At 35.3% G+C, this 24,337-nt stretch overlaps 1 protein-coding gene across 2 annotated transcripts in view; it reads right to left on the bottom strand.

The window, feature by feature from the left end:
* Positions 1-70: 70 nt before the first annotated feature.
* The window catches only part of LOC110018532 (transmembrane 9 superfamily member 1-like), a 26,838-nt gene continuing 2,571 nt past the window's right edge, over positions 71-24,337 (bottom strand). For both annotated transcript variants that reach the window (XM_020715869.1, XM_020715868.1), the window contains exons 2-12: positions 11,540-11,732; positions 11,235-11,339; positions 11,113-11,130; positions 10,942-11,030; positions 10,362-10,514; positions 4,000-4,134; positions 3,177-3,343; positions 2,422-2,516; positions 1,633-2,006; positions 837-1,110; positions 71-474 (exon numbers count right to left, since the gene is read on the bottom strand). In XM_020715869.1, coding sequence (XP_020571528.1) covers positions 407-474; positions 837-1,110; positions 1,633-2,006; positions 2,422-2,516; positions 3,177-3,343; positions 4,000-4,134; positions 10,362-10,514; positions 10,942-11,030; positions 11,113-11,130; positions 11,235-11,339; positions 11,540-11,732 — 1,671 coding nt within the window. In that variant the 3' untranslated portion in view covers positions 71-406. The remainder of the gene's footprint in view (positions 475-836; positions 1,111-1,632; positions 2,007-2,421; positions 2,517-3,176; positions 3,344-3,999; positions 4,135-10,361; positions 10,515-10,941; positions 11,031-11,112; positions 11,131-11,234; positions 11,340-11,539; positions 11,733-24,337) is intronic.

Here is a 24,337-nt window from a genome sequence, read left to right as displayed (position 1 = left end):
TCAATATACCAAATCGATAGCCTGTTCACAAAAAAATTGTTTATAATTTTATTTAAAATGTGAAAAAAAAAAAAATAATCAATATGATAATTTCCACTAAATAAGAAACCATGTATATCAATCTGGAGATGATGAACTGTTTTTGGTTCCACATGTCCCATCAAAACAGACAGTTAGTCTGCAATACAAAAATAATTAACTCATTTACTCTGTTCTAAACAAGCAGTGAAAACAAAAAGCTTACAGCAAATATAAACTAAAAATTCCAAATTCCAAATTCGACCAATATGAGACCAAACTCCTCAAGTAATCTCCAAAAATTGGAGCTTTAGAGAGCAATGAATATTTGATCTTCTGCGCCGCAGGGAAAAAAAAGGCTTATCAATGCCTCCGACTTCATCTACAGCTAGTCGCATTTGATGTTTCTATAAATTCTTCTCACGAACAGAGATGAACCAAGATAACCCACGGCGCCTGAATTTCACCACATTTCAAAGTTTAGGTGTTAGATATGTAAATACATAGGAATTAAGTTATATGTATGTAAATTTTCCTTACTTTTTTTTTTTCATTCTTATTTTTTCAGCATATCTTGTTCAAAAAGTAGCAAGCAAAGCAATGGGAAGGCTGCCTCAAACAAATCCTGAGTCTCAAAACCTTTATATTCATTTTAAAATGGTGTGCTATTAATTACTTAAATATTGTGTTTATCTCAAAGTAAATCCGACTGCTTTGAGAATTATCATAATAAAAAGTTGATCCAAAATATTTTGATCAAATTTATTGTTAATAGATTAATTGAGGAAAGAGCATGTAAGGGTGGAAGAGAAACGCACCACACAGAATTCCAATTCCCAGACAGAACATGAGGGTGTAGCCAAAATAGAAGCTGGTCTGGAAGAAACCTGTCATCTTGGTCTTCACAGAGTAGTAATAAATGGAGTAAAGATAGACATACGCGGCAGTAGAAGCAGCAGAGAAGAAGGAAGTCCATTGCCAATGGTAGTTCTCCGCATTTAGAAGGAAATATGTGCCCACAATGGTAACACAGACTGTTACAATAATAAGAATAAGGAAAACCAGTAACATGAATCCGTACACATAGTAAACCTGCAAAATAAATAAATAAATAAAATAATAGGAACGTAAGAAAACTACCAATAGAGGCACAAGGCCAGAGAGATATTCATGTATTTTTGCAAAACATCAGCCATAAGCAGACTACAAGAACAAAAGCTTGAAATAAATTAGCTCAGGAATCCAAAAACAGTTGGATTTATTCTGAGAAGAAGTGCAATATTTTCCCCATATCAAAATGAATCCAATGGCATTGAGGACTCATCTAATCAAAGATTAATCAGGATATCCTGATTCAAATTAAAAGAAAAAATTAAAAAAACTTCGGATTTGCTGAGCAAATTTTTAATCAGGATGAGTCTTAAATCCGTTTGATTGTTTTCTCATATATTGCACTCAACTCAAACCAAATATAAAGATTTTAAGATCCATCAAAAATAAAATTTTATCAGGATAACCTGACCCAAAATTTTTCCGTAAAAGTTTTATCGCACACCAACTGATGCGGATTCAAAATGAACCAAAAACAGAAAAATATCTTACATACTTGCTTACCTTGTAATTCCAGAAAGATGTGAATACAAAATACATCTCAATGAAGATGCTGCCGAAAGGAAGAAGACCTCCCATTAGAGAGATAATGGAAGGGGTGAGATACCACTTTTTCTCTGGGATAGGGCGAGGAATGGTCTTCACTCGGCATGGATTGCTAGGGGCACCACTCCAGTTCCTGCCCACCACAGTGCCTAGAAGTGTGAGGGGAAATGAGATAAAGGCCCAAATTACAAAAATCACCACCATTGTTCCGAAGGGAATAGCCGCTAGTGAGCGATAAAATATGGCAACGGTGTTGAGTGCAAAACCAATTCCAAAGCATAAAAATGGGAAAAGAGATGCTGTAAGAATCATCGACTTAATCCAACTTTTACCTGACAAGAATAAATGATGTAATCAGATAGAAGTGGATTAGAATGTGAAAAATATAGACCTGAAGTATGGATTCATTGTAAGAACAAAAATACAAAACATGAATAGTTCCCATCATTAACATTTAGGGGCATTTAAACACAAACCACACAATTCTTATATATTTACATATCTAACTCCTAAACTTTTATATTTACATACATAACACTCAAATCTTTAATATCACATCAAAATTACCATTGTTCCTAACTTTTTAAAAGTGAAATGCACCTTGGCATGCAAAGGTTTTTAATACCAAGGTATTATAAATGTAAATATCAAACCAAAGGTGATATATATGTAAATATATAAGAATTGTGTGGTATGTATGTAAATTTTCCTAATATTTATAGCACTGATTCAATTGGGAGTCCATACCACCACTCCGGGAATAAAGACCACCGTTGACGTAACCCGAAATAAATGAGGTGAAAGCGTAGCACAATATAAAAGTTGTGTGAATAGCTCCTCGCCTGAGGCCATTAACAACTGTTAGAGTTTATAGAATGTCATCAGAGAATACAAAATAGTCCATATCAATGCCAATGATGAAATGGGGCAGCTCTAATAACACCAAAATCAACTAAAAACTCAGTTAGGTAGTAGCTTGAGTAAATACTGAGTAAATTTTATTAGTCCTTAGAATAAGTTCATCATTAAATTCATTAAAAAAATATTTGCTAAATTCAGTACTTTTAATGCTCACACAAGCAAGTACAATTAGATTACTTCAAGCTCACACAGATACCAAATCAAGGAAATCATGAAACTCACCACATAACTCATAATAAATTCATCACTAAACTCATTAACAAGACATATAAGTTAAGATAATGAAAGATATTAAATAAGGATATAAGTTCAGTTATTGCAATAAATCAAGTGCGCAATAGCATTAGCCTTGTAAAGCACTAAACTGGTAATGAATCAACTCTTTAAAATGGTCAAAATATAAAAGTGTACAAGGCCATAAGTGAAATAATATATGCTATATTTCCAAATAAAAAGAGAGATGATAATCCATGTTGATCCTATCAATCTATAAAACTATCAGTAATCTCATAATGGATTGGTCAATGTCAGTCTTTCGTCTTAAATGCAAAATTATGAATCATGAGGTATATGCAACATACCCAACATACAACATCCCAACTATAGCCAGTAAAATGACGAGGAGAATAAGCAGCGCCAGCTGAGCACCCGTACCAACAAGAGCTGAAAGAAGAACCAAATTGCGAGGAGGCCGGAATACATCTCCATGAACAAGCTTCCAACCAGACTCTTCACTCACATCTCTCTCCTAATCAATTTAGGGGCGCATGAGTAAGAAATTGCTAACATATACTGCCTTCTGATTGCATATCAACAATATATTCATGATAAATTACATACAGATCACCCGAAACTTGCTATTTACAAATCAACCACCCTCTTTCATCCATTTTTCAAATTCTCGCTCAAATATCAAAATTCATGGAAAAATCCCAACCCATTATTTTCAATTTTATCAAATTCTCAATAGTTTGATTGTGGCACGCGTAAATACATCGGTTCGATAGTGAAAAAAAATCAAGTGGGTTAATTTATAAATATCAATGTTTCGGGAGGCCTGCATGTAATTATCCCTAAATTCAAAACAATGTAGATAAGAGGTATAAAAGTTAGAACACTCATAAATTTTATAAAAGCATTTTCTTGAGCAAATTAAAATGTTAAAAGGGCATTTACATACATATCACCAAATTCTTATTTACATATCCAACACCTAAACTTTAATTTTTAAATTAATAACTCATAAAAATACCACCATTTTAATTTTTCAAAAGTGAAATACACCTTTTCATGCATAGGGAAGGTTTCATATATGTAAAAATCGAAGCATAGGTTATGTAAATACATAATAATTGAGCAGCATGTATGTAAATCTTCCAATGTTAAAATGTTGTGTATAATTACCAGAGTCTCCAGATCGTCATCTTCACGAGCATATTTTGCGTAATCATTTCTAAGTGTCCTCATAAGTATCATAGAAACCAAGCCAGTGAGGAAAATAACCATCATAAATGAATTGAAGATGGAGAACCAGTGGATCTGCAGAAGAGAAAATCCATCAGCAGATTTGATGCAAACATAACAAATGTTATTGGTTCATAAAAATCAGATCAAGAACCATCCATAAAGAAAATAGCAGGGCTAAATAGTACAATTTACACTAAGGTTCTGGGACAGTAAAATCGAAAAATAGTACTGGAAATTTTCAATTGTTTAGAGAAATATCCACAAGGTACAATGATAAGGGAGCCATATAAATCAATATGAAGTATCTATAATCCATTGAGACTTGCAAATTGACACTTTGAGTTAGATTTTTTTTTTCATTTGAAGTTACTTCAGCAGTTCTTTGTTTTCAGAATTTTTTATTTTAATGTATTTATGTAAACATGGCTATGTTGATAATCCCTATGGATAAGGAATTATCTAAATCCCTGAGCTTATTTGGTTGTGTTCGTCACTGTTTGCAGCCACTGGTTTCAAGTTGTTTCAGGCTTTCAGCCTATAGTCAGTAGTATTTATGCCTTTAAATAGAAGCATTCTTTGTTGACAAGGCTGAAAAAAAAGTGACTTGTCTTCCCAGCTGGATCATGATTCTAGCATTGAACTAAAATCAGGGAAGACTGATTTGCATTATCTACTGTTCACCTACTTGTACCAAAACCAAAAGCTTCTAATTATTGGCACCTAGCTGATCTTCGGATTATTTTTTTAAGGCAACTGAATTACTGATTTTGGGTGTTTTTGTGCTTATAAATAGGAATTCTAAAGCATGTAAAAAATCAATCTATTGCTTCATGAAACTCGAGTCTCTCAAAATTTGGCAAGTTCATTGGATTCTTCAAGTGAAGTACAAGTAAGGATTCACAACTACTTTTAAAAGCCTTCCTTATGCCGGTACAAGAATTGTATCATCTATTCAGTGACTTCTTTTTCTTTTTTATTTTTCATTTCCAGGATGTATGATTGGTTTTTGTGTGTAAATGATTTGGTCAAATATCTTATAAGTTGAAACATTTTACCGCGCAGCGATTCTCTATCATTGTGTGCTTTTATTGGTCTCAAACTTGTTCAATTTCTAATTGGGTGATTTTTAAAATATCATCATTGTGTGCTTTTATTGGTCTAAAACTTGTACAATTTCTAATTGGGTGATTTTTAAAATATAATTTGGGATAAATTTTAAATGCTCTCTGAATTTCATCAAACAAGAAAAAATGCTGCCTAATTAAAAGTTTGGGAACTAAAAATTAATTCATTTTTTGTGTAATTTTGTGCACATTATTCTAAGCACTAGGAAACCCAAGATTCTAATAATCATGCATCAAATTTATTCAAAATATCAATTACAAGTGCACCTAAATTTCAGACTCAATTAACGTATAATAAAAAAAGTAGCGCATATTAACCATGACGCAAAAACCTTGAGTTTTTTTTTTATATATGACTCTGAGAGGAACGAGATGAAATTTCACTTAAATTAGGGCAAACAACATATTTTACTTCACTAGCACAAAACAATACAACCGGAATACATAAAGAATAAACACTTGCAATTTGAGAGATAGGTGACTTTTGTCAAACCCTAAACCTAACACCTACAATTTGAGAGGTAGGCGATCTCTACCAAAGTCTAACCCTAAGATTCAAGACAACAATCTCATGGCATAACATAATCCTAACCTATTAAGTCATATTTATACCAAACAATAATAAATAACTAAACATTAAATTGCTACTAAATTTTCAGTCGAATATTACTCCCTTTCCAAAAAAGACACATTGTCCTCATGATGAAAAAAAAAAAAACTGCAGCAGGATAAACTTGTGTGGCTCTCACTCATAAACTGACTTGAGTTTGACACTCACCATCAACACTTGATTGAAATAAATGATGAGTCGTCGACACTGCATGAGGATTGTACCTAATCAATAGCTAGAAACAACCGTCTCCACAATGAAAGGTTGGTTAAAAGCAGGTAAAGCCAACACTCGTACACTCATCATGGTCTTCTTTAACTTCTAAAAAATTTGGATTTTCATTTTCTTCCATTGAAACTTATCCTTCTTTTGTTTCTCCATCAACAACCACACAATTGAATTACAACACTTCACGAACTTCGGGTTGTATCTTGTGAGTCCTGAAATCTTTCTCAACCTTTTCCGAGTCTTAGGTAGTGTCCACTCCAACATAACCGCCACGTTCGATTGATCCGCTGAAGCCAATGTCTTGCATAAACTCGGGTCGCCGTGAAGCACCACCATCTCATCTCCCTCCTAAAACTCTATGGTCAAGAGTTTCTAATTCATCTTAGTCTTCCCTAAGAATTGCAACCATTTCATACCCAATATCACATCACTGCTCCCTAAATCCAAAGGAAGAAATTTCTCCTATCACCTGAATACTATGCAGTGTCCAAATCAGCCCTTTACAAAGCCGCATGCTCTTCTCCACCCCTCTCGTTCCCATCATGACTCTAAAACTTTCTATGTCAACCATCTCAAGCCCCAATTGCTTCACTACTTAAATGGAGATGAAGTTGTGAATGACCCCACTATTTACCAACACAACTATATTCTGCTCTGAGATCTGTCCCCGAAGATTCATAATGTGGTTCGATGTTAATCTCACCACTAAGTTTAATGCAACTTCTACTACATCTAAATGAGAGTGTTCCTCCTCCTATATCATAACTTTCTTTGTTTCTGCATTTCCTAACTCTTCGTCACACACTTGACAACTTGTAATTTTTTATCCTTGCAATGGTGACCTGGGGGTAAATTTATCATTGCCGAAAACATAATCACTTGGCTTGTTTTTCCTAAATTTCTGTCTCTATAAAGTGTTTGAACGATCATCCTCTATCGTAGCCCATTATTCATGTCTCGTGGAGCCTCCCAGTGGACTTTGATTGTTTAAGCTTTTGGTAATGTCATGGTTGTAATAGTTCGGTATGATGCCTACCTATGGTGCTCCTATTTGCCCATTCCAATGAACCATTATGTTCAACCAACTACAGTAATTCCATCGTTTCCACCAATCCTCTCAATCACAACAACCAAAGTGCTGCTCAAATCTCTGGCTTCAACTTTTTTGTGAAGCTTTCTTCCAACAGTTCTTTCGATACTCCTCATACCGTCGGATAGCATCTCAAATTTATCCCTATAATCCATGATGGCTCCTTCATAGATCAATGCAAAAAAATGTTCATGTAAATTCCCTTCTCGTATAGTTCAGAAATGCCCGAAGGAACAATCATTTAATTCTTCCCATGTTTTGGTTGGCCGTAATTATCTCCATTGAAACAATGCTAGAGTCTTCCCTTCCAAACATAGGACCGTCGCCATCAATTTTTCTTCCTTCGTTAACTCATTAACAGGAAAGTATATTTCCACGCGATAAACTCAACTATAAGCATTCTCTCCTTCAAAGATCAACATCTTAAACTTTCTTATGCGTAAGCCTCCTCCCCAATTTCCTAAACCAAAGTTCATTTCACCCATGAAGCAGGGTTTGGGCTCCCTTTTGCGACCCACAATGATTATCCTTCTTCCATAAGTCTGGCTCGCCCCATACTCAGTCCGCCAGTCTCCAAGGTTCCTGAATCGTCTTTTGCTCGAAAGGTTGCAGCAGTGAAAAGACACTGGCGCGGTTGGATGCAGCCCTCGGTCGGTTTCCCACATACTGTTATTCTCTGATCCAAGCAGAATTCCTTCAATTTATTTTCTCCAATTCCAAATCGCACGTCATCCCCTTCCTCCTGCTAACACTCGTAACAATCGTCCATATGTCGTGTTATTCCTTCCAAATATTGTTGCTTGAGTCTGCTCCTAAGCTGTCACTCGATCTAACTTCACAAGCGGCAACATATTTGTGTGAAATTTTGTGATCTTCTTAATCATTTCTTCCAGTATTGTGAATCTCCCCTTCATTGACGAGAATCACTCCATTCTCAATCTAATTTGGCTCACCTCTGCCCCCTAATTTCTTCTCAAAATCACCTAACTTTTGGCCACCATTTCTCTCAAAAAGATTTTTGATCATGAAGGCAGGGCTTTGTACGCTCGTTGGCTTCCCGGTGGCTCAAATCATGATTGTATCGCACGGCTCAACCACTATACGCCGCGAATCCCCCCATCAGGTGGAATCGAGTGATCATGTCGTTTGCTCCGCAAGGTCAAATCGAGCGGGGACTATATTGTGTAGGTTCTTCACAAAGGCGCGACTTAGACCCCAGTACACCACCGAGATTGCTTCCAAAGATCAAAAACTCTGATATCAATTTGATAGGAATCAGATAAACTTTCTTATAAATTAGGGCAAAAATATATATTTTACTCCACTAGCACACAACAATTCAACATAAATACATAAAGAATAAACACCTACAATTCGAGAGATAGGAAATCTCTCCCAAACCCAAACCCTAACACCTACAATTCGAGAGGAAGACAATCTCTCCCAAATCCTAACTCTAAGATTCAAGACAACAATCTCATTGTATAAACAATCTCATGGTATAACATAATCTTAACTTATTCAGCCCTATTTCACATGAAGATAATAAAAAACAATGAACATTAATTATGGCATTTAAAAAATCGTTGTTGATATGAACACTAAATATATGGAATTTAGTCAGGTTGATATAATAATGATATGTTTGAATCTTAAAAGCATTCCAGCAAAAATCTCTAAGAAATCAAATGTAAGAAATCAAATGCTAGAAAGCAAGGGCATATAAAACCATGAAATAATTTAGATAAATGTTCATAGAGTGAAATTTTCATGAAGTTCTACTATTATTCAATTTTCAACATATCTGAGTTAGTTTTATTTCATGAGACTGCAACATATGCCTTGAATTATTCTCTCTCCATGAATCTTATATTCAACATTTTCCCAGAAATTTCTACACATCTTCTTCCAAAACCTATCTTAAATGTTGAGATTGTGGTCATTATTGATGGCGGATATCAAAGATATCATATATTGATGTAACATGCCAGCCTGTGAATATTCATCAATTGTCTCATAGGAAGCATAGCATTTATGCAGTAATTTGTCAGCTTAATTTTTTCAAGTAGGGCAAACTTGATGCAAATGTCAAAGTTTATGTTCGTTAGAAATTAATAATGCTGTATTGAAACATGCAAATAAACATTCGAAATTCGATTTTATTTTAATTTATGTACTTTGATAGTTCTATAACGTATATTTTTTTTATGTATTTTTGGGAACATGTCGATGAAGAAGATCCATATAAAAACAGGTTGCATTTTCTAAAATTTTCAACTGATTTAATCAGGTTTTTTTTGGTTGCATCCATTAATTCAAGTTATTTCAGCCCTTGGTTATTTGTTCTCTGGGCTTTGATGTTTTTGCCTTAAATTAGCTATAAATAGAAGAATTCTTTGGTGGATCAATATTGGCAGATTCATTTCCTGCTGGGCTGAACTTTAAGTGCAAAGACAAACGTGCATTGACAACCTTGCTAGATTCAATATTGGCAGTATTGCGTGGTTGCTGTTGTTCACGAACTTGTGACATCCATTACACTATCGATTGGTAGTATAGTTGGAAGCTGAGACTTGCGATTTTTGCTGTTTTAGATAATTCCATTAGTTTTTTGTGAGGCTGCCAGTTTTGGATTTTTGTTGTCATTACAAACAGGATGTCCCGGCACACAAAAATTAGTCTATAGCATAAGAAAGTTTTATATTCCATTCAAACTTCTAAATGCCAATTAGATGTGAGTTCTTGAAATTTTTATTTCAATCAAACTTCTAAATGCCAATTAGAAGCCTTCTTCAATTAATCTCATGAGACACCCGAATCATCTATTCGGTACTTCGTGTTAATTTTCATCCAGATAATTGGTGATTGGTCTGTGTCTGTTATTAGATTAGGACAATCAATTACAATCAGTATTTTTATTATAATGTGAATTTAGCCGTCCATGAGGCTTTAACTGGTATAGATTCTTTTGTATAATTTCTATTTGAGCAATTTTTTAGTTATTGTTTGAGAAAAATTGCACTTGTATTGAAATTTTATCTAAAGAGAAGAAAATTTTCCTTAAGTCAATAATTTATGAATTGTAAATTTGATCTAATATGCATGATTTTGTACATCTCACCTTGGATCTCCATCAGAAAACTCTAGACAAATAGTTGAAGAAATATGGCATTAATTTGCCCAGAAACGAGGAACAAAAAATTCAAAAAACAACAAATAGAAGAAAATACAACTTAGTTGCACTTACCTGGTGCTCAAAGAAAGGATAGTCCAAGTACACATCAAAACGACGAGCAAATGTTATATTTGTTGTTGTCCAAGTGACTGAAAATGTCATGTCTAATTTCTTTCCAGGTTCCAACAACTTAGGGTTTTCTTGGGTGATATTGACATGAATAATCTGAAAGAGAATAGGATATTGTTATAGGAAAGCTTCATTACGACTTCAAAAGTTGGACTAATGGATCCCGTCTTAGGCGGTAATCATCCATAAGAAAATCAAGGGGCATTTACATATATACCACACAATTCTTATGTATTTACATATCTAACACCTAAACATATCACTTAAATCTTTAACATCACATAAAAAGCACCACTATCACTATCTTTTTCAAAAGAGAAATACACCTTTTCATGCATAAGTTTATGACACAAAAGTGTTATAAAATATCAAACTTTGGGTGTTAGATATGTAAAGACATAAGAGTTGTGAGGTCTGTATGTAAATTTCCAAAAGAAATAAGAGTTGTGAGGTCTGTATGTAAATTTCCAAAAAAGAAATGTGAAACATAAAGGTAAAACAACCAAGTACAGAAAATCCGTGCCTGGTCTTTATTGTATCTCACAATGATATTTTTATGAGTGAAGAGATAATGTTTGCTCTCATCCGTTTTGCCAGTCTCTCCAACAAAGGCTGATTATATCACGCAATTAATTGGAATGAGAATGAATTGAAATGATAATTTAAGTAAAAAAATGACTATTATAATACATACCCCACAGTGGTAAATCATCTGAGTCACCATGCCACAGAAAGAGGAGCAATGTAAAGTGTTATTAATTCGTGAACAATAATCAATATGCAAACAAATGAATAAGAACATAACTGACAGCATACCTATGAAAAATTCAAACCAGTATGAAGCATCTATTGCATCAGAAAATTGCTTCACCTTGGCTTCATCAAGTTCAATAGAACAGATAAAACTTTTTTCAACGTTTTCTGAAAAGACAAGTCAGAATTATTTTGATCTGCCTATACATGAAAATCAATAACCAAATAGTTGGGATAAGGACCAACGATGATGATGCATAATAATCGACCCTATAGTATGATTAAAAATTAATTCATAGCAACCACAAAGATTGGCAAATATGTAAAATTGATGGCAAAAACGTATGCGAAAGGAAAAACGTCATTACTCTGGTATTTTAACTCAATCTGGCTGTCAATAAGCTCATTTCCACCCAAAACCTCGCCAAGACCACCCCACTTATGTGAAGGTTTCTCTCCAGGCTGGCAAAATGGAAGGCTATAATAGTTGTATGTTTCTTGAGGGTTATTATACGGGCCAACCTTGTTTACCCAGAGTGTGACAGGATCATTGGGTTGATACTGCAGAAAAGAACAAAAGAAGGAAGGTAGAATCTAATTAATGAAAGCGAGACAATAAATTGTAAAAGTCATTAATTTGAAAAAAAAATTATCTCAAATTTATACAACGATCAGAAGCAAAAAAAACTGATTGGAAAAGAAAGAAAAAATTGTATAATCATCACAAGTGCCGTCAACCCGCTAAGTTACTACCTGTTCAACGGCAAATCAACGATAAAATATGTGAAATTATATAAATACTCTTAACAGCAATATAAAACAAATTTAAGGAAAATCCTGCATGTATAAAAATATTTCAGAAAATAGATTTCTACTGTGCACTCAGCTAAATAAAGTAAAATAACTAATCAAGCAAAAAAAATAGCAAATAGAGTTGTAGGTTTTGAGAATACATCAAGATAATTTTATTGATATGAAAAATGGTGTAACTACAGGTTACATGAATTCTAAAATAAGAAAGACGACACCCATATCTCCAAGATTACAATTAATCAATTCCTAAAGTTCACATAGAAATAAAAGGAAAGACATAAAATAGAAAATATATAAAATAGGAAATAACCAAAATGGAAATAAATTAACACTAATAACTTGTAATACTCTCCCTCAAGTTGAAGCATAGATGTTAATTATATTCAACTTAGAATTTGAAATCGTCTAACAATAGCCGAGAAAAATTCTTTGTATGAATATCGGCAAGTTGGTTGGAGGAGGGGACAAATGGAACATAAATCTCCCCAGAGTCGAGTTTTTTCTTGAAAAAGTGGTGGTCAATCTCCACATGCTCGGTACAATCATATTAGACCAGATTATGAGGAATGCTAATGGGAGCTTTATTGTCACATAAACAGCTGCAGAAGAACGGTAATCCACATACATAACTTGCAGAGCATGTTGCGCAATCATAGAGCTTCACACACCCATAAGAACATGGAGCGAAACTCAGCTTCAACACTACTACAGACAACCACAAACTGTTTTTTTTTCCAAGTAACGAGGTTTCCCCACACGAAGTAGCAATAACTCGAGGAAAATCATCGATCATAGAAAGACCCGACCCAATCAACTTCGGTATAAACTGCAACAGAAGAAAAGATGTGACAAGAGAATAACAAACCCGAGTCTTGTGTGCCTTTTAAGTAGTGGAAGATCCAATGGACAGCTGTGAGATAATGTTCATAAAGGTCATGCATAAACTGATTTATAATACCAACTGCATGACAAATGTTCAAGCACATATGAGTGAGATAAATGAGCTTTACCTATGAGGTGTTCGAAGCGTGTTTCGTTCACCTGAATGAATCTGAGAACTTCCACCAATTTCGCATTGAGTTACATCGAGACAGCTACTGATTTGCAAAGAAGTAGAATAGTTTCAGTCAGTAAATCTATCACATATTTATTTTGGGAAAGGCTAATGACCCGAGAGAACTGAGCTACTTTCATGCCTAAGACATACCGGAGAGAACCCAAGTCTTTCATCTGAAAAGACATGACAAGGATAACTTTGAGAGACTCCAAAGCCGGTAGATCGTTGCCTGTAAGCACAATGTCATCGACATAGATAATTAGAATGGCAATGCGGTCACCAGATGAACGACAAAAAAATAGTGTGTGATCAGATTGGACATGAGAGAAACCATGGCTCGCTACAAGTTGCGTAAGCTTGCTAAACCAGACCCGTAAGGATTGCATCAACCCATAAATAGACTTCCACAATCGACACACTTGTCCACGGAAAGAATTACAGTCAAAACCTGGTGAGAGACATACACATATCCTCAGCAAGATTGTCATTAAGAAAAACATTATTAACGTCCAACTGAAGTAAGAGTCAATCCAGATTCACGCCTAGGGAAAACAAGAACCGAATGATATTTAGCTACCGGAGCAAGTGTCTCTTCATAGTCAACTCCATAAACTGGTGAATATTCTTGACGCCTCTGCATAGCTAAAGGTCATCAGAAACGGTGGACATAGGACTATGTAGAATGTCCAACGGTGTAGGAAAATGAGCAATGTCTAGAAAATCAAGCTCTCCCTCAATTGAGGTAGCTTTAGAGAATAAGGGGATATTTTCAAAAAAGGAGACGATGGCACTAACATAGATTTTATTTGTGGTATGATCAAAATACAAATAATCTTTTTTAGTGGCGGAATGGCCAAGGAAGACACATTTAATCGAGCGATGATCAAGTTTATTATGAGTCGGGATACTGTTTCAAACAAAGGTCATGCACTCAAATATTTTGGGATCTAATGTGAAGAACTCATTGGTAGGAAAACAAAAAATTAAAATGGATAATGATGTGCGAAAGATGTGAATTTTTGCAAGAACTCCATTAATGAGGTAGCAGCGGTAAGGACGACATTATTCAAAAAATGTTTAGGAACATTAGTTTAAAACAGAATGGAATGAGCAACTTCGAGAATGTGTCTATTTTTTCGCTCCGCTACCCCATCTTGTTGAGGGGTATCCGTACAGGAGCCATGATAAAGGATGCCCTATAGAGTTAAAGTACTTGCGGGCATTTTTGGCCCGACTGATTTGAATGGTGGTTTTGAAGTGGGTCAAAATGAAGAAATAAAAATTTTTAAAAGTGACTGCAAGCTTCAAATTTGTCTTTTAATCTATAGACCCAAGTCATCCGAGCTTAGGCATCAATTTGAGTAATGAACCAATGTTTATTGGTATAGCTTGAAGTTCAAGAGGGCCCCCATAAGTTATTATAAATAAGCGAAAAATGAGAGAAAAGAGTGCAAGGGTGAGGTGGATAAGTACACGTTCATGTTTAGCTAATTAATAAATTTCACTTCTAAAATAAAATAGATTTTTATCAATAAACATCAAAGGCTATAAGTGTTTTAAATAGTGAAAATTATGATGACCCAAACGATAATACAACGGCATAATTGGACATATAGTAGAAAGAAAAAAAAAACTACGAGATTAAGTATCAGCTAGAATAGGGCATTGGACGGGTGACTGGATAGGCTCGCCATAAGCCCACGGGCCATGGGCGTGCTTGGCTGTAAAAAAATAGAAATTTGGTGAGTCTGGCATGATCCAATCTCGTATTGACTTAGTTAAAGCCCGAAGCAACCAAACCCAGCACGCCTATGCAGAACCCGACCGGCCTCACCTCTCATCTTTTTCAATGTAAACTAACCCAAGAACCCTCTCTCCACAAACTCTTTAAGTCTCAACCCGAGAGCATTCTCCTCTCTCCACCATTCTCTTAGACGTGAGACCCAAGAGCAGCTTTGTTCCCTAAGAAAGCTCTCCACTTCAACCCAAGCTCCCAAACTATTAACTCTCCCAATCGTGAACTTATCAAGCTCCCAACTCTTTTTCTCCTCTCTCTCCAAACCACGAACGACCTCCCCATCTCCTTCTCTCTCTCACATATTCTTGCAACCTCTCTCACCAAACAACAAGCTCTTTTCACTCAAATCGGGCAAAGTAGGACCTCGTCTTTCTCTCTCTCTCTGTCTATTTTGAATTTTTACATGCATGCAACGTGATTCTTAGTTATTTACATGTACACTACTCAAACTTTGTGTATTTGCATGCATACCATCATATTCTTATATATTCAAATGCCTTATGCCTAAACTTTGGTTATCTACATGCAAACCACTCAAAACTTTGTTATTTTATAGTGAAAGCTCGCAGGCTAACTTGGCCCATTTAGTAGGCGGGCCTGACTATGAAATTCTAAATAGAAACTAGGCTCAAGCCTGTCTCAAGCCCACTTTGATTGGTCAAAGCTCAAATAAGTCTGACCCGCGCCAATCCCTGCCCGCCCAATGCCTAGGTCTAGTGTCAAAGTCATCAATGTCATTTTCTTGAAAAAAAATATAGCCCGGCTACCCGTTTAGCAATTTCAATCATCCTCCCCGAACGATAATCTTGAAAGGCGCAAACATCAAGAGAAAAATGAGCAAGTCAATCAAAGTCACATGTTAACTTACTGAGCGGCAAGAGGTTACACTTAAGCAAAGAAAAGTGTAACACGGATACAAACGTTAGCCCAATTGTTAGTACAATCAACCCTGTGCCCGCAAAGGAATTACAGGAATCATCTGTAATTTTAATAGTACCTCGCCGGGAGCAAGAAGAATATGTCGAGAAAAAGTGAGAATACCCGATCATGTGGTCCGCAACACCTGAACAAGAATCCATGGACTAGAAGAAGCAATACCTGCGAGTGTCATAGAGATGTTACCTTGACAGACATAAGAGGTTGACAGGTCAGAGAAGAACTGAGTAGGCACAAGTAGCTTAATCAAATGTTCCATCTGATTCTTAATAGTCATGTGAGTCGAGAATGATCCAATAAGGACAGGCTGAACTATTGTGGATTCCAAGGTCACAACGGTACCTTTAGCAGTGAAAGATTTGGTTAAAGACTTATTTATTGGTTTCCGTGGAGCTTACAACGCTTATCACGGTATTGTAGGGTTTGTGGCAATAATCACATGTGTAGTGATTGGCTCGCAACGGCGTGGTAGAGTGTGGAGTACTATTGCAGAACAAGGCTAACAGCTCGCTTGAGGTAGTTGAATTGCCGAGAATGACAAGTCTCCAGCATTATTCGCGAAGGACCTCGGTGAATACTGCCCGAGTTGAAGGAAGAGGGTCACTACCAAGTATACGGTCGCGGACTTCATCAAAGGCCTTTGCTCAGGCCCGCCAGAAGTTGGAACACGATCTTTTTCCAAAATTTTCTAAATGAGGGAAAGGTTTGCGGGAGATTCCCAAGTATAATGATAGTAAATGTTACATTTCATACATAAAGAAATCAAGTTGTTGTAGTACTGGGTCACTATCTTCGATCCCTATTTAGCCTCACGGATCTTATTAGAAACTTCATAGAGTTAGCAAAAATTACCTACGTTCGCGTATATATCATAAACAACAATCGAGAGGGCACTTGTAGACAAAAGAAACAGATAAGAACAGCCAATAGAGGTCTCCATAGAATTAATTAGTCATGACATAACCATAGAGTTCTTCACTTCCTACACAACATATATTGGGTCAGTCTTTGGAGGTTCACAAATCATCCTCGTGAGGTGGCCAAATTTATCCTGACCTTTGACGACCAACGAAACAGCTTGAGATCATTCGAGGAAATTGAAACCGCTGAGTCTAATAGTGGTAATCGGAAATTCATATGATTTTCAGGTCCTTCGGTTTGCGAAGGGATTGAGGTTGATGTCGATCATCCAGTGGACTCGAGAACAGTGTTAGAAGCTCGGTAGTGGAGGAATCAGCCATGACTCTGATAAAGCCAAAGGAGATATTTGGATGCTGAGAAAAGGAAGGAGTTGATTCTTACACTGATACCAACAAATAAGGCCTGCAAGGAAGAATTTCCAGCCGTCGTGAGGGAGACCCAATCATGCAGGATGAAGATTCAACTGTAGAAAAGGAGTTTGGAGATTCTTGGATGGAGTTCCGATAGCTCAAGGTAGGGACCCTGGCTGGGGAAGGACTGCAAGGAAGAAATCTGGTTGTAGGGACTCTGGCTGCAAGAAGAGAGCCTGGCTGCTGATTTTGGGAAGGTTTAGTGGCTATAGACTAGCAGGGGAAGGTTTCGGCGACTGGAGATGGATTCCGAAGGCTCGGGTAAGATCCCGATGCTCTGATACCATGCAGGTTCTAAGAACAGGGCAGGATAATTTTATTGATATGAAAGAGTTCAGGACTAACTTGAATTATGTAGGTCTACATTGGAGTCTAAAGGCTTTCGTTTGAGTGGATCTAAAACTGAATTCATGGAATGTAAGTTTAGTAGTTGTAGCTCTAGTGGCAGAGTTATAACTATTGGCAATCAAATCATTAAAAAGTATGAATGTTTTAGGTATCTCGGGTATATTGTTCAAAGTGATGGTGATATAAATGGAGATGTTATTAGTAGAATTTAAGTTGGTTGGTTGAAGTAGAGGAATGCATCAGGCCTATTGTGTGATAAAAAAATACCGCTTTGGCTGGAAGGAAAATTTTATAAGATGGTGGTGAGACCTGCAATGTTTTTATGGAGAAGAACGTTGGCCTTTAAAAGAGAAGCATAAAATAAAGTTAAGTGATGCCAAGATAGGAATTCTTAGGTAATGAGCGGCTTGACACTTGAGAGACAAAATGTGAAACGAATCTATCAGTGAAAGGGTTAGAATGGCTCTAATTGCAGACAAGATTAGAGAATCTTCTTAAATAGTTTGGTCATATTAAGGGTTTGTTTGAAGCAGCTGCAACGGCAGCTGCAACTTATTCAACTTCTGCTGATAAGCAGTTGATCCTGATAATCTGTTAATGAGCAGCTGATCTAGATAAACTGGCTGACTGTTTGGTTTGTGCGTTTATTTGGCTGTTTGGTTGTGCGTTTGAAAAACAGTTGATTCTAGAAAACTGATCATTCTGCCATTGTTCTGAATAAGTTGTTTAGTTGTTTAATTTATGCATTTTGTAAACAGCTTATTTGTAATTTTTTTTAGTTGAATGAATAATCTATGTAGCAGAATTTGTTATTTTCTCAACAAAATTAAAGATCAAATGTTAAGACAAGAAAATACAAAAAATTAGAGTTGCATTTATATAACTCAAATATATCTGATCATATCAAACGAGCAAATTTACACATACAAAAGTAAAATGCACTTCATATAATAATATGGAGTATAATGAGAGCCCAAAAAAAAGAAAAATACAAAAAAGTGGACGAATTTATCAATAAGAAAATCATGTGTAAAATTGTTGTAACTGACATTTTAATTAGGGAAGCACCTTAAAGAACGACATATATCGAGAGTCATTTGCAACATGTGTGGGGATAGACTGGAATGTTGGGTTCTCTGGTTTGACTATTTTACGGGTCAGACTCACTAGTGCATTCAACCCAACTGAGAAATATCTATTTATGGTTTCTGATGAATGTTGAAACTGTTTCATAGCTCCTCTTATGAATTCATTCTGGGATAAAATGTAAAGTGTTATTGTCAACACCTCTCTAGTTGTTGTTCTTGATGAACTTTGCAATCTGTGAAGGGTACGAAGTTTATTAAGCAGATCCAGAAAAATTACTTTTGTCATACGAAACATATTTGCAAAACGTGTTGGGTGACCACGTAATAACTCTCCGATTCATCTATCTCTAATATTAGTAGAAATCATGCATGGGTTTCGATCAACATATGCATGGTAGTAATGGTATAGCAATGTAAGGGTGAGAGCAACAATGCGGATTTGATTAATTTGTGTTTCATTCATAATATAAAATCTGAAAAAATGATAGATTTTTAAACAAGATAATAAATAATATTAGACAATAGCACTGATACATAGACTACATATTCATGATTGAAAAAACTACAATACATCAACGAGTCCATCACACAAATAGCACATAAGACATAAATAGATAGGAGTTCATCAAATAAATAGTCAATGTAACTCAACAATAGTAATGAAGTTACATTAATAGCATTCAATCTTTCATAAAAAAACGCAAATAGGGAAGACGGAATTCTGGGTCCAAAGTCTAAAAGAACTGTCTGCGGGTAGAGTTCCCTAGCAACTTGACATACTTAACATACATAGTTTGTTCTTCCTTAATACCAGGATATGTGTTAAGGATCTTAACACACTCCTGAATGATGTTGTCCTTCGTCGTTTTGGAATTATTTTTGCAAGTTTCAATCAATGTCTCAATAGAACCTCTCACAAATGCAACTTTTTTTATTTTTTGCAGGACGGGGACGCTTTGTTCCACCAGTGGAATGGATATCTGTGGGGATTTGGCTTGGACCTTCTCCTGGATCACCTATATGCTCGGTCTCCATATCCTGTGCAGAGTTTGCAAAACTCTGCTCATTTGGGGAGAAAAAATGAGCTTTTGTTGCTACAACACCAGTAAACATACCATCCAACTTATCCTCCAAAGCTGGTTCAATGCCAATCAATTTGAATTTTTTTACCGATGACACTGCCTGTAACAACAAGAAAAATGTAATCAATAATGAAAATAATTGTCTCTGAAAATAAGTTGAAATAGTGATGTAATTACCTCTAATTTTTCTGCCCACCATTCCTCATATACATCAATTGTCCGCTTTAGTAGATCCCATCCCAATCCAGTTGATCCCCTTTTGAGCTCTTTCCAAAGTTTCCAGTCCTTTTTTTTTAATTGATCTCATTTATTTTTTAATTTCATCCGATCGTAATACCTTCCAATTATTTCCTTGAATTTAGTCGTGAGATTCTGTCAACCTTATTTATTAAAATAAGTTGTGGGTCAATTTCCCAATTCAACCTCCATCAGACATAGATCATAAAAAATATTAGTAGTCTCTATCCCACATAGTCGATGATCTGGACTTTTTAGATTTACTCATTTTTTATTGCAACATGAACGGATGGTCAGATAACATGTATGAAATACAATCAAATATTCACAACAAGTATTGCAAGTTTTTTAAAATTTTAAAAAAATTGATATAACTGTAGACTTTTCGTTACCAGTGTAGGACAATCAACTGCAATCCAAATGCCTAAAATTTATATAACTAAGGACAATCAACTGCAATACAAGAACTTTTTTTTTGTAGCAACATTTGGCTACAACATAATCTAGCAAACACCAAAATGATCTCAAATTCAAATTAAGATACCTCATTCATATCAAAATTTGGCCTCAATGATAAAAAATCAGCAATACTCCACGTTTACTCAACATTATAGGATCATGTGCATTTCATAAATAAATTAGGCCCCTCGCATTTCTTTGCTAAAACCTTTTAATGAAGAACAACAAGTTACACAACAAAGAGCAACCATAGGATACTTCATTGAACAACCATAGCCTACTATAACATCATCTAACTGACAAACATCATCACCTTGCTGCAAATCTTCCATAGCCTAATGCCGCCCTAACAACACCTCGTACAATGTAATATTGTTATACTTATACCCTAATAATAATAATAACATGGTGGCACTAAGCACTAAAAGATGGAAAGATAGAATTTTTTCATTTTATTTTGTTTTGAAACCAATTTCCAAGTTATATCAGCATCTCAATACACCAAAGAGATCTACTTGCCTGCAGATGACTCACTATTGCAGCAATGAGAGAGATAAATGGAAAAAAAAACTTGATTTGCATATACAAGGACCACGCATTTTGATTTGCAATAAACAAAAATAATTGAAATGAAACTGCTACCACAAATACTGCAATCATGAACTACACAATTTGAATTTCGAAACCCTATAAGAACTCAAAAAAATGTAAATGGAGCTCTTTCGTGTGGATTTAACAGTAATCATGAACCAGAAATAGTTGTATCACACCAGAATGTCATGAAAACCCATATACAGTCCCGCAGAAAAAAATACACAACAAGGTAGGATGAGACGGGAGAGGAGAAACCTAGAAAACGCAAAGAAGAAGAAGAAGAGGAAGGAGATGAGGGTGCACGAATTTGTTTTGCCTCTATAGGCCTTATGCTCGGGTAGCTAGGGCACGATCGGTCGAGCGAAGAACGGGGCAACTGAAAACGTGAAAACGCAAAGAAGAGCAAAGAAGAAGAAGAACAGGGCACGATCGCGCTATAACGCAAAGAAGAAGAGGAAGGAGATGAAGATGCATGATTTGTTTTAGCACTATACGCCTTCTTCTCGGTAGCTAGGGCGCTATCTCGCAAGTGAAGAACAGGGCTACCGAGAGTAGCGCGAGGGCAGCGGAGGAAAATGGTCTGGCCAACACGAGATCCGCGCTTATAGCCCCGTGTTCATTGTTTACCCTAAACAGTGAAACGTGGGTTTGATCTCGCAAGCGAAGAACATGGCTACCGAGAGTAACGCCAGGGCAGCGGAGGAAAATGGTCTGGCCAACACGCGATCCGCGCCTATAGCCCCGCGTTCATTGTTTACCCTAAACAGTGAAACGTGGGTTTTAAAACCGCACGCAAAACGTTTTAACCAAAAACTAAGGCGGCGTTTTCCAAAACGCCGCCACACTTTAAGCTGCCCCAAACGGGGCCTAAATGTCAACCATGTGATTATCTGGTTAGGAGAGTAGATGTTTAGATTCAACTTATGTTAAGAAAGTTAAAGGTAGACCAAAATAAACTTGGGCATATTATATAAAAAAATGATCTTAATCTATTAGAATTAAATGAAAATATGAAACTCAATAGGACATAATGGAGAAAAAAGGAATCATGGAGTCGACCCCACTTAGTGGGATATAAACTTATTGTTGTTGTCATTGTTGAAGAGGATACAAATACTAATTACATGAATTCTAAAATAGGAAAGAAATAACAACCATGTCTCTAGATATACAATTAATCAATTCCTAGTAACTACCCAGAGATAAAAGAGAATTTATAAAATAGGAAATACCTAAAATAGGAAATAACTGGAAAAGAAATAAATTAATACTAATAACTTCTAACAATAACCACTAGGGAAGCTACAGATGGACCGTACTATAACTTTGGAAAGAATGTTCTTCAAAATAGTTTTTTCTCCAGCTCTAATTTTTCAAAGAAAATTTTGATTTGTGAAAAATACCCTTAGGAATCTCCCACCTCAACATTCATGACAGATGATAAAATTTTTTAGATGACGCATTATAACTAACACTAAATCATTTATAGGATATATTGCATAAAAACACAATTGAATATTTAAAATTAGAAGCATACCACATTAATCCCGAAAAATGTTAAGAAAATATATGAACAATATCAAATATGATCAATATAAAGAAGACAACTTAAAATTTCTTATTTTGATGTTCATTTCAAACTTTCAATAAAAAAAGGAAGACAAAAATGTTTAAAATCATACAAAACCTAAAAAATGTAAATGATGGAGATGAATCGATGAGCAATGAGGAGTTCTAAGAAAAATAGTTCAATAAGAAGTAATAAAATAGAAAGATAAGCAAATTCATATAAGATTTAAAAATAAATACACCTATATGGTAAAAAGAATGAATTGTTGCATGTGTTTGGAGCACTTCTATGCTTAATGTGCAAATGCACCATTGACCATTTTTAAAACTCTATTGTGTTCCACACAGAGCTTTTGAATAAAGCAAGGAACCTCACTTTGAATGTACAGTTACTAACACTATCACAGCCTTGTTCTCAAGCTAGGGAAAAAAGGCAAGAGATCATGTCAATCTCAAGTATCGTAAAAAGAAACCAAATTATAGTTTCTATTTTATTTATGATAAATGTAAATGATAATTTCACATAAGTTAACACTTAAAAAATTGGGGAAAAAATAGATTTTTGCCTAGTAATTGGTGAGGAACAAGTCAAGTAGACAACACAACCAAAAGTCTACTATTAAAAAAAGAAGGGCAAAGGGTAAGAGTCCCAAGTGAATGTAACAAGTACAATATGTGGGATTTTAAGATGGGTAGACATCGAGGCTAATTAGGATCAAACATTAGAAATTCTTCTCGCTTCTATCCCACATACACTTACATGTTTGTCAATATTTGATCATTAATAGTACATCACCGTCACAAAATTTATTTGACATGTGAATAAAAAAATTCTTAAGAACTTATGACAATGTTATGTTAATTGCCCTAAGAAACATTAGATTTCCACCCCATCAAAGATTTAACAACATCTTATTATTGATCAAGCATTTAACTAAGAATTAACACAAACCATTCTCGTTCTTTTAGCTAATATCAAAGTGTTGTAGCTAGGAGTTAACACATGAACCGCTAAGGAGAAGAACAAAAAATTGCAGCAACAAAACAAGCTAGCAAGCATCTGAAGCATAAAAAAACAAAAAAAGATAAATATGACTTTATGGTGCAGAGTTTTCACAGTTGTGTTTATACATAAACAAATTTCATACACAAGCCGTGCAAGAACTTAAAAGACAGCCTCCAACATATTAAGACTTCAAGCTTAAAACAACAGATAAATACATAGAAAGCATGGGGCGAGTATGCTTCAAACTGCAATATAAAATTACAATCAAATCCAAGATAAAGCTACAGCATTATGTTTTCCATATAACAAGGAACGCATTCTTGATCTGTTTTAGGACAAAATCATACAAATATTAGCTTGACACCTAATTGGAAGAATAGCTTTAAGGCGAGCCTATTAATTTCCTACAATGATCTAATTGGTTCCAAAACTCAATCTGAAAACCTAGAATCAATAATTTGTACCCAGAAAAATAACTTTATCAAGGAATACAGTTAAGCTGATTTCAGTTTTATACTAAGAGGATATAGCAACAACAAAGACTTAATCCCACTACGTGTGGTCGGCTACATGAATCATTTTTCTCCATTGTGTCCTATTTAGTTTCATATTTTCATTTTATTCTAATAAATTAAGATCATTTTTTTATACAATAAGCCCAAGTCTTCCTAAGTCTACATCTGTCTTTCTTAACATAAATCGAATCTAAACATCTACTCTCCTAATCGGATCATCAGATTGTCGACGCTTAATGTGACTAAACCATCTAAGACGACTTTCTCTAATTTTGTTCGTCACAGGAGCTACACCAACCCTATCACGGATATAATCATTTCGCATTTTGTCTT

The sequence above is a fragment of the Phalaenopsis equestris genome, unplaced genomic scaffold, assembly GCF_001263595.1.
Source record: "Phalaenopsis equestris unplaced genomic scaffold, ASM126359v1 Scaffold000024, whole genome shotgun sequence".
NCBI lineage: Eukaryota > Viridiplantae > Streptophyta > Magnoliopsida > Asparagales > Orchidaceae > Phalaenopsis > Phalaenopsis equestris.
Note: the sequence above shows the minus strand (reverse complement) of the source record. Positions and strands in the feature narration are given on the sequence as shown.